At 36.5% G+C, this 14,894-nt stretch overlaps 1 protein-coding gene across 1 annotated transcript in view; it reads left to right on the forward strand.

The window, feature by feature from the left end:
- Window positions 1–13,274, forward strand: part of PITPNC1 (phosphatidylinositol transfer protein cytoplasmic 1) — a 99,776-nt gene extending 86,502 nt beyond the window's left edge. The window contains exons 8-10 of the mRNA XM_009678990.2: window positions 331–486; window positions 1,262–1,325; window positions 8,796–13,274. Coding sequence (XP_009677285.1) covers window positions 331–486; window positions 1,262–1,325; window positions 8,796–9,055 — 480 coding nt within the window. The 3' untranslated portion in view covers window positions 9,056–13,274. The remainder of the gene's footprint in view (window positions 1–330; window positions 487–1,261; window positions 1,326–8,795) is intronic.
- Window positions 13,275–14,894: the final 1,620 nt, after the last annotated feature.

The following is a 14,894-nucleotide window of genomic DNA, read 5'->3' on the forward strand; positions in this document are numbered from 1 at the left end:
TCAAAAGGCCATAAATAACACTTGGAGTGGGTTGTATTGGAATGACTTACAGTATCATATTTTCCCATAGCAGAAGATCTTCTAGGTGAAATTAGCTTTAAAGCATCTCCAAGAATATACTGCTGTCATCAATTCACTGGCCTCTGCATAAAAGAGAGGATTTGGTTTTATTACATCCTGGTGTTTCTTTAAGTAGATTTCATACTACTTTTTTATAATGTTTGTTAACATGTTTTCATATTTTATGTTTTATTAAAACATTTACTTTAGCAAAATGACAAACAGGACTTCCTGCTCAGGATTTCTGAATATATTTTCCTTGTTTTTCAGGACCCTAAATATTTCAAGTCACAGAAGACTGGGAGAGGTCACTTAAAGGAAGGCTGGAGAGAGACTCATCAGCCAATTATGTGTTCCTACAAACTTGTGACTGTGAAATTTGAAGTTTGGGGACTTCAAACCAGAGTGGAGCAATTTGTACACAAGGTGGGTGCATAGTTGTCTCTCACCCTTCACATGAGCAGAACTTGAGTATTACCTTGCGTGTGTACGGCTGTGTTGGAGCTAGGGAGATGAGCTGAATCTGCTTTCAGGCCTCTTTCAAGGTCCGAAAGATCTGGAGCGCTGCTGAAGCGTGCATCTCCACATATAAACTTGCCAAAGTCTGGAGTTGCTGAGGTCTAAGGCTGAGAACAACTAGCACTAGCATTTTCAATGCTGTGATAAATAAATTATTAATTTACTAATGAATAATAAATTATTTATTAGTATAAATTAGTAATTTACATATAACAATGAGGTGCAGGGTTTCTTCCAGACAGATAGTGGGAGAGTTTTCCAGTCAGTCTACTAAAGAACTAATGAATGGCATAACTACCAAATGATAATGTTTTTCAGAGTACTGACCTTTCATATGTTTAAAAAATTAACAGGGAAAGGGAAAAGAGTTCCAATCTGTTTGCCCAAAGATTAATGGATTCTGAACCCATTCCCAAGTTGCTTCCCATGCTAGTTAAAGCCATGTGGACCCGATCTGATGTTGGCAATAGTCCTACTCCAAGTGGGAGGTTGGACAATAAGACTTTCAGAGGTCCCTTTCAGTCAGTATTTCTATGATTCTGTGATTCCTTAGTGTATGTCTTTTTAGAGACAAAAGTGTCAGAATATTTTTGACTTTAAATCCTGTTGAAAAAACAATAGTGTTACTTTCCTAAAATGTTTTGCTGCTCTAAGGGTATTTAACCTTTTCTATATTTCACAGGTGGTCAGAGATATACTATTGATTGGTCACCGGCAGGCTTTTGCCTGGGTTGATGAGTGGTACGGTAAGTCTTCTCCAAATTAAACACACTTAAAAGGGCTGATCCAAAGCTTATGAAACTTAACGACAGATTTCCATTGGCTTTCATAGACCATCAGGTCCTAATACAAATATAAGTTGTTCATGAAAGAGTTGGAATTACATTCAATTTCTCTGGAATATATGCAGCTCATTTACAGTAGGTTCTTTATAACAAGAGTAGGCTGTATTTTAGACAGCCAGTGGGCATTATACAGGGCCCTCTGTATATCCCTGCACCTTGGAGTACATGCATCTGTCCAGTCACCCTGCATTTTAGGCAGATGGAAGCTGTCCCTGCAAAGAGTCATCTACATACTGAGGATAGCAGGCAGGTTTGAATAAAGCTTCTTATTCAGACTGTAGTAACATGCAGTCATTTCCATACTGCAAACTCTTTTAAGGCCTCCATCCAACACATTTTCAGCGTTTCAGGAAGGTTTTAAACTGCTAATGTAGACCACAATAAAGAAACGATGGAGCTTTAAAGTTCCTTTCTGAAAAATGGATATTAATATAAAACCTACTCAGTCTGATTCAACAGCAGCTGCATGCAAAAACTGCTCTGAATCCTGGCACCCCCTGTAGGAATGGGCACTTTGAATGGTACAGGGTAATTCTGAACGTCAAAACAGCCAATTATATTTATCACTGTACAATAAGCTCACGTGGTTAATTCTTTTTACATACATTTTCAGTAAGATGTATCCATAATCATAGATACTTGTAGAACAGTTTCTAAAAAATTCTTGTAACATAGAATAGCAGTTTGGGAACCTTTTTAGGTTATTTAGCCCCTGCTTAAGCTTCAGGGGAACACTGTATGGGGCAATTCATGGATAAGAATGACACCTGCCTTTCATCAGAACTCAGAAACATTCAGCATTGCTTAGATATACAGTCCGTTATCCCAGCTGGTAAAAACACATCGTCAGTGACTTCATAAACCTGCATAATTTTACACTAGAATCTAACTATAACTTGATTGTGCTGAGTACTTGAAATTATAGAAAAAATTGTGTTTGAAATCATAATTTATCTTATTACACATTTAATAATGCATGAGAAAGCTTGTACTGTAATGATCTTAAAAATACTAAAATTCACTTTAAAAGATCTTTTTTTATTTGCAGATAGCCATAAATGAGTAAAAGACTTTTGTATCCAGTGAGAAAAGAATTCTAAAGAGATTTGAATTTTTTTTTCATTTCTTCCCCGAAATGTAGTGATCCACTATTATCCCTATACAAACCTAAGTCATCTGTATGCATTCATTGGGATAAAGACCTTTGAGAACGGTATTCCTTTATAGTTGTCCGGAATATACCTCTGCAGAGGTATATTTTCCCAGCTAACTGAGAAAAACTTAGAAATTACGATATTTTCCAGGGTGATCACTTGAGATATTTTCTAAATTGACTGTTTTCAGCTGTCAGAGATTTTTCAGAACATTTCCAATTATGTTCAGTTTTCTTTCATATTTAACTATTTCCATAACATTAGAGCTCTATTTCTTTTCCATAAGCTGTGATAGGTCTTTATGTGTAATGTGTTCTGACTTTATGAATACGATACAGTAATCAAAGAAGGTACAAAGAAATTTTAACTGATGACTTTAAGTAAATATAAAGCATCCTGGCATCACACAAAACTTGAGCCCATAAATCTGCCCAAAAATATGTATTAAAGCAAGACATAAAGAAATGTTATTGAGATACCTAGAGTCACCTGCACTTCTGAAGAGTTCTTGATGTAGAGCACAAGTGAGTAATTATAAAATTTAAACATATGGGATCAGTTTAGCCCAAAAAACAATTAGCTACAAATTCCCTACCTTCCCTCTGAATGCACCCTACCAAAAATACTCTTTCCATACATTAAATATTGCAATACACAATTATCTTGTGGATTTTTACTGTCATGGTGAGAATACTTACTAAATAATATAGCGTGATTTTAGTACTTAACTGTCAGGTTAAGTACAAAACCTAAAAAAAATCTGAGCTTACTAAAATAAATATGAATAAAGGCTAAACATATAGCAAGACATATAAAAAAATGAGAGAAAAAGTGCAGAAGGTTAATTTAGGCAACCGCCTGTACTGTCTGCAGCCCATGTAGCCCTGCATTGTTTTGAAGAATAAAACATGGTAAGGCTCACTGACTAGGAACTGAGTATTTCAATATTCAAAATTACTGAGATACATTTTGTATACATCCAGTACAATTTAATACATTTGATCTGTAACATTCTTTTGGTACTGTTTTTGACATGTGCATGGGTGTGGGGAGAGTTTTTTAAAAATACCATTTTTAAAGTATCTGTGTGCCTTCAGTGTGTCTATCATCATCTTCTGAAATAAAAGTTCAAGGAAGATTCTGAGAAGATGTAAGTCAGCTAAACTGAATCAAATAATTAGTTTCCTAAAATCAATTATTAAGCAGCATATTATGTTACTGTTGCAAGTATGAATGGTTTTTGTCATTAAATTTACTGAACTGTATTTAGCTTTAACATTAAGAAAATCTGTTTTCACAGTGTCATTTACTAATAAAAAGCATGTTCTCTGCTTGGCAAAAATGCATCTCAGCATGTTCTTTACATGGCTTATGAGCTTGGTTTTTATTCCAGATAACAGTAAAAGAATAGGCTGAAAGAATGTTACTGTTGCTCCATGTTTCATTTTGATCAAAGTTTTACACTGCACTTCATTTTCACTGATAAGGTATTACATTGTCGTACTGATAAAACAGCTGAAGTCATATCTTTCCTTAAAAGCAGTCTTGTGAAGCAGGAGCCTCGTATCGTGTAACAAGAAGTGGTGTGATATAAGATTTCACAAATCCAAATGACACATAATGAACTTGGGGGAAAAATGATAATCCCAAGAACTGAAATGCAGTGTACATTACTAGAAGTGGTACATATTTTGGAGTAATTTTAGATTAATTGGATTCCTTTTTTACTAAAAACATGATTTATGACAAAAACATTTTAAAATCCCTCACAATTGCTGAGAGTTATATAGCAACCATTCACCAGTTTGACATCAGGCATGCCTAGGCAATGCTCAACGATCATATCAGTAGAATCAGCCTGATTTGTAGAATTTTTATAATCCATTGAATGGTTTGAGGCCACAAAATTATTATAAAGTGTTCACTAGTAATCCACTTACCAGTGTAACTAAGTGTTAGTTTCTGGAATTTAAGCTGACTGTGCTTTAACGTAAAAGAGTTTGCTGGTTATGAGACATAATACCATGCAAAGGTAACCTTATAAAATCCTTTTGAAAGTTCCTGGAAAGGTAAGTCTTTATAATGTTTTTATATCTATGTTCTATTCCAAGGGATCTTCTAAAATCTTTTTAGAAGATCTTGGCCTTTGCCAAGACCTGCACTTCAATATTTTTTGCCTATCTTATGTGACACAGATACTCCTAAACAATTTCCACTCCTTCTTGTTCTCTGACTCCCTTTGACTTAACCTTCTTTATACCTTCCTTGGCTGATATAACTACCTTTATGAGTCAGTTTTCATAAAGCTAGTTGCTCCCTGCTTTTTTTAATCCTTTTTGGCTTCTGCTGAAAGGCTTATGTATTCCTAGAACCTTCTCCTTAAAAAAAAACGTTTTCACTGAATCAATGGAAAATGCCAACGATTTTGAACTTTTTACAGATATGACTATGGATGATGTTCGAGAATACGAGAAAAATATGCATGAAAAAACCAACATTAAAGTTTGCAATCAACATTCATCTACTGTGGATGAAATAGAGAGCCATGCCAAAGCAAGAGTATGTCAATTTTTAAAACATATTGCCTGCTCTCAGCTAATATACCTGCACAGATCAGAGAAGAGCAACCAACTTTCAACCAACTGATCTTGCTGACCAATCAGTGCGATTTTGGAGAATTTTTGCTTCAATAGGAACAGAATCTTTCTCCAGGAAGTGCAATCCTGCATTGCCTTTGCACTGTAAACTGCCACTGATGTAAGAAAGGGTGGGGTTGGACTCATACACAACTCCCTGTCTTCCAGGAAAACAAAATTCTCAAATTTCAGTTGGATGCCTAAAGGGGAATTTAAGTATCAGTTTTACCTTCTATTGTTTGAATAGTTTAAAAGTCATGCAAAAGTTCAGAGTGCATTAGTCAAAGAGCCAAGAACATGGAGAGTGGAAAATTTCTGTGGGACTGATAAAACAGTTTGCTTCACCAGGAAAAAAATCTAAGGGATTATTGACTTATTTGAATATAATTTTAATGCTGTCGTTGATTAGCTACCAACAAGGTGGGAAGAAGTATTTTCAAAAATACATAGCTGAGCAGTTTGTGGGGAGGGGCAGGTTTCTATGTAGGTGTTTTCATTCAGATTCTGGAAACTCCATAAAGAATTTAGGTTCCTAACTTAAGTATCTAAATTAGATGCCTGGAGTTGGAAATTATTAGTATCTGCAAATAAAAGAAATACAGTGACCTTTGCTTTTAAAAATATTATTTTTCTTTTGTTTCTACTAACTGAGCCAGAGAACTCAGTGATGGTTTTACCCATGTACTGAGTATTGGGCAAGGCATTAAGGGCTAAATCTTAAATCCTGAAGTCTTTCCGTTGATTTTATTCAGTGAAAGTTCTCACCAGTCTGAGAAGATGTTAAGCAATACCTAGGAGGTTTATACTTGTATTTATATTGCTGCAATACCATTAACATCAAGGTTACTCCTTACCCGATTACTGAACTGAGAATCAGTTCTGACATTGGCTCTACATTCCAGGATTTAGCTTTGAATAAAAAGTCTGCCATTCTTAGTTAGTTTGCATGTAGCAAAATTGCCATTGAGGTCAGGACAGAATTTGTTATTTATGAGAGGAAAAAAAAGAGGGAGAGAGAGAGAGAGAGAGAGAAGTCACATATTTCTGCATACATCTTAGCTCAGGGTAAGGATTACTTTTACTTGAGTGATTATCAGCACGGAATTGAATTTGAAGAGAGCATAAGCTAAAAAGCAAAACTTAACTGAAGGGGCAATGAGTAGTTCATGTCTGAGTTTAGAATGGACTGTCCTGGAGGATACCACTTAAGCAAGACTTTAATCGATCTTTTTTTCTCTTTAATGGCCATTAAACTGAAAAATCTTCCTGTCCAATTTCACTCTCTTTCCTTCAAGACAAGTTTTGTTATTTTTTTGTACAGAAGTCCTCAATCAAAAAAATAGCTGAAGTGAATGCATGGTCTCCCTCTGATGTCAGTGTGCTTTTGAATGATTCAAGTTCAGAAACACTACATGCACTGTTTTAGAGTGAAACAAAATGTAAATGAGCAAAACAGGTTCAAATCTATCTCCAACAAAAGTAGGTACAGTTCCTCTGAGACCATCTGTTTTATTTCCACCACTTATCTCAGCTTTGAAAATAGCTTAGTCTTCACTCCTAGTAACTGGCACTGCTTTGTAGGCTGAAAAAGTCCCTGGGATGTAATCTAGAGGGAAGAGAGAAGGCAGCTGGCAACATGTGTGGTTTTGTTAATTTAATATGATGTTGTAATACAACATAAAGCCTCTTTCACATAACATTTTGCAGCCAAGGCTACAGATGCATGCAGCTGGGTAATATTAAAAAGTGTCAATGTACTGGAAGTGTAGGATTTTGCCATACATATGGTAAATGCTATTGCCAGTCTATGTTTCAGACACCCAAATGTGCAAGAATTTTAAATTGATTAAAAAGTTAGTATTTTTATTTCTGGTTTTTGAGCTTTCAGAGCTCAGAGAATCTATAAACTGCTTTTATGAGACCTGACTGTCCAGTATTACTCTGGACTCTGTCTTGAAGAAAGAAGTGCCAAATAGCACGAGATCTAGAATGAAGTCATACCAATTGAAAGCACTCGTAAGGAAAGAATAGAGAATGGTAGTAGGAATGTATTTATCAGTGAGTACAGACGCTCAGTAAACCGTGTTCCCTGTTGCACGATTATGGAACGTAAGTTATCCCTATCCTACCACACTCTACAGGTTTCTTCTTTCCCCCTCAACATCACCTGAGTCATCCTTACAGGGGGTCCTGAGTGTGGAGCTGGGGAGCAGCAAGTAAGCAAAACTATCATTCATACAGAAAGATACATGTCAGTACAGAAGACTGACATTCATACAGAAATGTTAACAGAATTCTGTTGACTGCTTGACTGCTTTTTGAAAAATACCTCCCAAGGGTCTTATCATTATTTAGGAAAAAATAGCGAAAACTTACAAGGGATTTTATTGGACTTTTTGACCGTGCCTTTTTTCTGTCTTGTAGTAGTCAACTGTTCCAAGCAGAGACACTGTTTAGCAGATAACGATTTTCTCTGTTCTAGCTGGGGTAGATTTGATATGCTGAGTTTCATTCTGTGAATCCTTCAAATAAATTCACTAATCTAACATGATGTTCAGTGAAAATCAGTAAATTTATTTGAATTGTCACAGTGAACATCTTACAGGCAATGCAGACAAGAACCAGTGAATTTAAGATCTTGCTGATTTTTTTGCTCAGTGTATCCGTTTGTAGCGGATGTCATTCATTCAGGATATTATTAGAAAAGTTTTGCATCGCTCAGCTTCAAACACGTTTATTGTGAGATAGCTCTGCCCTCTTGTGGGTTTCTACAGCACTGTGACACATTTGTCACGCTCACTGCTCTTAAAGCAGCAATCTGTGGTTCTGCTTTTCCATTGCAAAGTGGCTTTAACCAGTCTCACCTACTCTCATTTTGCATCTATTTTCCAGGGAATTAAGAAGCAGTGGATTTGTCAGTTGCCCATAAATATTTAAGTATTGCTTCTGGATGGGAAAGTTAGAAAGTGGGTTGTGGCTTTATCAAATCAGAAGGAATTCTTTAGGCTTTATTAGTGGAAAGGCATACTGTCCTCAGGCTGCATGCAACTGCAACTAGAAATCAATGGAAGCTGTGCTTGAGGGGAGAGAATTTTTCATCCCTTGATAATTACAGTAAGCAAACAATGTAACTGTGCTGGTGCCAGCCCTTTATCTGGTTCCTGCTCACAATCTAGATCCAAAAAAAAACTTTCTATCAGTTTTCTTTTGTTTAAAGTTCAGAAAAACGCTACTTGCTTTCCCTGTATCTAAGTCTATTCTTTAACTGCCAGCAAAATAGCTTGATTTTTCTAGCAATTTCAGAGGTAGCACTCTTTATTCAGTTCAGATGCAGGAAGAAGAAGTATTAGTATGTAATTAACATACCTAACTTCCAGTTTTTTTTAAACTGGTTGCTTATTTTACTCCAATCAATGCATTACAATAGGGAGCCACTCATATGGAGAATCATTTAGCATAAGCATGATAGGCATTCATTTCCTGATTTAGAATTTGGACAGAAGTAGTTTAACTGAGTTAATGAAATCATCATTTGAAATGATTCTAACTTGCCATTTATCTTTCTTTTCTTCTTGTTGAAGACATGACAATGGATGAAGTCCGAGAGTTTGAAAGAGCAACTCAGGAAGCTACCAACAAGAAAATTGGGATTTTCCCACCTGCAATATCTATCTCTAACATTTCCATGCCTTCTTCAACCCGCAGTGCTCCATCTAGTGCTCCATCTACTCCTCTCTCCACAGATGCTCCTGAATTCCTAACAGTTCCCAAAGAGCGGCCTCGAAAAAAGTCTGCTCCAGAAACTCTCACTCTTCCAGATCCAGAGAAGAAAAACTTTTAAATTTAACCCAGCATGTTTCCTTCTGATAAGCCATGTCTACCACAGCAAGAGTAACTCAATATCTGCAAAGGTCATGATGTTTGGTTGTTTGGTTTTTGCTTAAAATAATCTTACTGGTGTGGAAAGATTGCTTCTTTACTCAGACTTGATCCTTCAAACCTTCAGAGAAGTGCATGCAAGAGAACGTAGTTCATATATTCCTAAAGTGTTCCGAGCCATATGGCACATCTTACTGACGTGAAATGAAATAGTCTGAGGAGAATCCTGTAAAAGAAAAAAAAATCTTTCTGTAGCAGTATGTTTAGCTACAAATCTTCATCTAGGTCACCGCATTTATAATTAGGAGTAGGTATTTAGGAAAGCTGCCAAGGACTTCTGAGGCAAATTTGTGCCAACTAGAATGCAGGGTTAACAGGAAAAAAACTCCCGTTTTCTTCTATTGTAACTGATTTTTAAATCTTTCCTACACTCAGGCTTCTCATGTATATTCATAAACCTTTGACCTGCAGTTCATTGTACTTTAACACCAACAACAACCATTCAGATTCACATTTTGCTTAATATGACTCAGGAGTTGGGGCCAAGCTAACAAACACTAAACTTTTCAAACCTGAAGTATCACTGTATTGAAGCCCCAATTGTAATTAATTATACTAACTTTGAGGCCATTCAGCTATGTCTATCTTGCACAGAATTTATAAAAGAAACCACCAATTTCTTGTAAATAATGTATTTTAATAGTGCTCCCCTGTACTTTTGTGATCTCTTAAGTCTGTAGTGGTGTTCACAACTCCTCTTCTATGTATAAGATGGAAAAACAAGCAGCTAATTTGAGCCAGCTGAGAAGCAAAACCAATTAATTCTGTCCTGTCCTCACCGGAAGGAGAGTAGTAGTTACGCTGTAAGACCTTCAATGTAAATTAAGGAAAATAGGAGACTCCTCTGGGCTTTTTCTTATCCTGCCTTTCATCTTTCCTAAACAGCACAATCTCTACCAACAGGAAGCTGGTCGCAGGCTTTAGCATTGTCTCTGAAGAAGAAGTGAGTAAAAACTGTCACTTACAAAAAGCAAATGAACCATGGAGCTGCTCAGTCCCATGGAAGGTGACATTAAGTAAAAAAGAAGTGCTCTTCCTGGCCTGTGTGTGAAATCACTCTTCAATCTCAGGAATGAAAATCTAGAAATGGATATTACCCCATAGAGATATGTAGATTGGGGGGTGGGGGAAGAAAGGAAATGGCAGAAGTGGTCTCTTCCTTCCTTCCTTCTTTCCTTCCTTCCTTTTTTAAGCCTAATCTCAGTGAGAACCTTTCCCAACTTGTCTTTTGTACAAATGGCTATTTAATGAATGTTGTCAGTAGCTATCTCTATCGGTTGCTGTAATAGACATTAAATAAGCTACCATTCAGTCCCCAGCAAATGATAGTGTATTGCCTGAATCACATGATCAAAGCAGGTGATATTTGGTACCATTGGTTACAATGGTCCCAAAAAAAAAAAAAAAAAAAGGAGTTACAGTTCTCCAGAACTGAACCATCACTGAGTAATGAACAATCAGTTTGGGGATGGCCTTTTACCTGAACAGGAGGCTTGTGCCATCTTCTCAGCACAATGGTGTGATTTGCCCATGCAAAAGTTTGACTGGCTTAAATGCACTGAACTTCTCAATGGCTGTACATCCAGTAGAAGTTATGTTGAATGTGTGATATTAATAGGGTAGATTTAGTAGCAGGAGAGGTAATTCCACTGTCAACCTGCACTGAAAATGTGTATATTTGTTTGATAGTTAAAACCCTATGGCTAGCAAAATCCTGGAGCTCTTTGTAGGTTAGCTGTGGTCTGATTTCATGCATTCTCCCACTCACTGTCCATGTTCTTCTTTCCTTTTCTTCTCAGAGCTAGTAATATTGTGTGATTAGTAAACCAGCTGGTGATGATTTTTTGTAAGAAAAACAGCCACTGTAATGCTGCAAACAAAACTTTCCTGCATTAGTTTATGACATCACCTCATAGAAGAATGTACAAATTAAGTATTCACGATTATAACTAGTCTAATCATTTATTTTTATTTAATAGCAAAATTCAAATATTGTCAGAGAAGGCAGAGAAGGGAGACCTTTGAAAGCATAAAGTATTGTTTGGTTGGTTTTTGTTACCTGAATTTGACCGAGGTACAAATCATTTGGCTCCTCCCCACCTGAAATTATTTTCAGTGAATTTGCATATATATATAACTGTTTTTATATATATTTTATCATCTGGGTTTGACAGCCAGACCAAAGTAATCATACCTTTTACCCATCTTGAACTGCTTCACTTCCTATCCCACGCGGATACACTGATTATCGTATTATATAGGTTTGGGGATAACAAATATATGGAAATTATTAACAAACCTGCATGGGACACAACTCAATAGCTGCATGACAGATATGTAAGAGAAAGAAAGACACTGATCATGTCGTGGAAAAAATGACAGACTGCTTAATGCTGTGCCTCTCTCTGCATGTGCTGCTGCCATACCCACTTGCACTTCTCAGTGCTGTTCTGTAGGAGTATCAGGTTTAATAACTGGATGACAGCCTTAATTCACTGCAGGCCAAAATTAGGATCAGGATCATTCATATTGCCTCCATTTTGCTTACTAATGAGGGCAAATAAAAAGATCTGTAATGATCCATTGCTTTGTCTAAGAAATAACCGCAGGCTTTTTATGGGCTGTATAAGCATCCCCTGCCGTGTAACGCTCATTTTTTGTCCACAAGTCAGTCATTAATCATTTCATCAATATGATCTTTATATTTCCTGTTCTATTTTTTTAATGCAGGATGACTTTTCTTCCAGAAAATTCCTGACAAACATATACACATACACAAACACATACACAATTAAATAAAAAGGAAGGTTAGAATACATGGTGACATGTTTTGAGGGAATGCAGTTTGTTTTCATTACTGATTTGGTCACAGTGCTTTTTGTTGTATTTTCAAACATCTTTATTAGGAGAAAAATAGAGAGTATTTTGCAAGTGTTCATCACTTCTTTTGCAAAAATAAATAATGTAATTATCTAGTGAGTGCATCTTTAAAGTATGGTGCCAGGCAGCAAAGCTGAATAGTCAAAATAGCTGTGTCTTCCTATTCTCTGCCACAGTGATTGAAGAATTACATGATACAGCTCTGCTATGACTATACAAGGAATACACATCAAGAAGAATACACTTCAGAACAGATAATGTGATCAGTTTGTTTGGGTTTTTATTAAAACCTCCCAAGCTTGCTCCTACTTTCATGAATTTTATCTAGAACAGTCGTAACAAAATAACTGGCAATTCATTGCAGTCTTTAGAAGGGTTGATCTCCTAATGCATTTTTAAATGAGGTATGTGTAAAGACTCAGGAGCAACACATTCCTGACACATTTACTTAATGGGATTTCTTCTGAATGTATTGGTTGATTTTGTAAATGACTGGATAAATCCTACTGAAAGAAACTATTTGACTTATTCTTTCGCTTTTAAAATTATTCTGGAAGGTAATTTCGTGACAGCTAGTAGCCAATTTGCATTAATTGCTGCTGTAGAGATTTTGAAATGAAAATATTTGCTCTTTGACTTTCATTTTGTAATAAGACAGCTACATTTTGTTAAAACTGCTTTGATGCTTGCTGCACTATAACTTTAAAATAACGTGCTATCATTTGAAATAAGCCAAATGTATATGCTTTTTATGAGTTAGTGAGTGCAGTAAGAGAGAAATCCTGAACTTGTCAATAGGAACTTTTCCATTTCCTTGTTTGGACCTGGATTTACATGTGTAAGTTAAAAAATGCTACACGAGTCTAACAATGTTTTGCTTGAAACGAACAGCATGGTCATTGAGTTACAACCTCCTGTAGTTTTGCGGTGTCACTGAAACAGATACACTGTTTTATTTAATTTCTGTGACAATTCCATGTGAATCTGAATGTGCAGTAGTTCATTTCTTTTATTTAGAGTTATGACAGCTACAGTAGCTAATACACCACTACCATCAACGAAGGACCAAGTTTTGAAATGCTCTGTATATTAAATAATGCAAGGCTAAGCAGGAGAATTTGATGGTCATATTTTTCATCCATATCACTTCGTTTCTGATTTTTTCAAATTTATTTATTTTTAATACTGTATTTTTCCTTGCATTTTGTTGTAAATAAACTACCAACAGTTATTCTTTACAAGCGTAGCTGTTTTCTTTTACTCCATCTCCTGTGGCAAGGAACATATCCATTAACATTTCTGCCCCCAGCTCTACAAGTCACTTGCTCAAAATTAAGTTGCACAAAGAATTGTCATTGTAAGTGAAATTCAAACCGCTCAGGACATTTACTGAGGATGGAATCAGGTTTTGTTGCTCCTCAAGCTTTTTAAAGATTTTATCATGGCAGGTGTCACATCAATCTGATGTTAGCCCATTCATTTGTAAATGACCATTGAGTTGACCAGGGAAGTTCTTCAGTAGGGAAACATTTCTAATTCTTTATGCGGGGTTTGGCAACATGGTGTTTCAGTAAATACCGGAAAAGAGAACACTTGAAAACTGTCAAAAAGTAAGAATCCTGCATCACTTAGCCACAAATAATTTTGTTTTAGTCAACAGAAATTTCACACACAATGATTCTTTAAGTGTTTAAGTAGAGGATTACGCCATTGAAATTAAGTATGCACTGCACTGGAAGAATGGTAGTTGCTTTTTCAGTATAGTAATGCTTCAAAACTATGTAGGACGGGATATAAGGAATAAACATAGGCCTAGAAAATATTTAAGATAGTGATTACAAGGTTTACCTTGTAATCAAGTGGCTGCCCCTAGTTTGTAGGATGAATCACAGCCAGCTAAAAGTAAACATGAACGGGTAATATTAAAAGTTACCAGGATGAAGAGTTTTGTGTGTCTTGCTGGAGCGCTGATTAGTATCATATAACTGCTTTGCTAAACAAGTAACTGCAGTAGTTCTCAGCCACTGCGTCACCAACTGAAGAAATGCTGACACGGGAATGAGCTAGTGAAGTCAAGAGGACAGCGCAAGATGGGAAGTCCTGCCAGCAAGGAATAAAGGAAATACACTTGGCATTGGAAATACCTCAGTTAAGTACAGGATGATCCACTTTGATCCACTGCCTGTATGAGAGGATGGAATGCGAACATCCAGCTCAGGATACAGGTATAACCCAGTACGGAACCGATCTGATAACTGCACAAAAGAGAGAACAGGAACACGGCTCTGTGTTAACGACTTCTCAGTGGCGTGACTGCATTAACACCCTGCTAGAATATGCACGTTGGGGCCTTGCCTGGTAGACAACAAAGACACTGGCTGAGTTTCTGCCACCAAACTAAGCTGGTGATTACCCTCAAAGAGGCAAGATTAGCACTGGATTCTCTCGCAAGCGGATATGCCTGCAGCGAGGCCTCTGAAATTACAATGCTGACAAGGCACGTTCGCTGACAGCGGACAACAGCAGCTATGTCAATAAAATTACTAATGATTGGGCCTGAAAAGGATTTGTTTAAGATTCTGGGTTTGTATTGGTAGGACTAATTTAAATTTGCACACGGACACAAAATTATACTGCATGCAAATACATTACAAACTGGTTAAAACCATGGACCCGATCCTACTGCCACTAAAACCACTGGGGTTAGATTCTACTCTTGCAGAGGGAACACATTTTGCAACCTCATTCTTTACAAAAATCCTACATAAGACATATTTCCTAGGGCAGATGTATGTGTAATTATTCTTAAAAATAGCACGATGTTATTGTGTAAATGCAAAAATGACAGAAGCCTTATATTT

The sequence above is a fragment of the Struthio camelus genome, chromosome 19, assembly GCF_040807025.1.
Source record: "Struthio camelus isolate bStrCam1 chromosome 19, bStrCam1.hap1, whole genome shotgun sequence".
Lineage (NCBI taxonomy): Eukaryota > Metazoa > Chordata > Aves > Struthioniformes > Struthionidae > Struthio > Struthio camelus.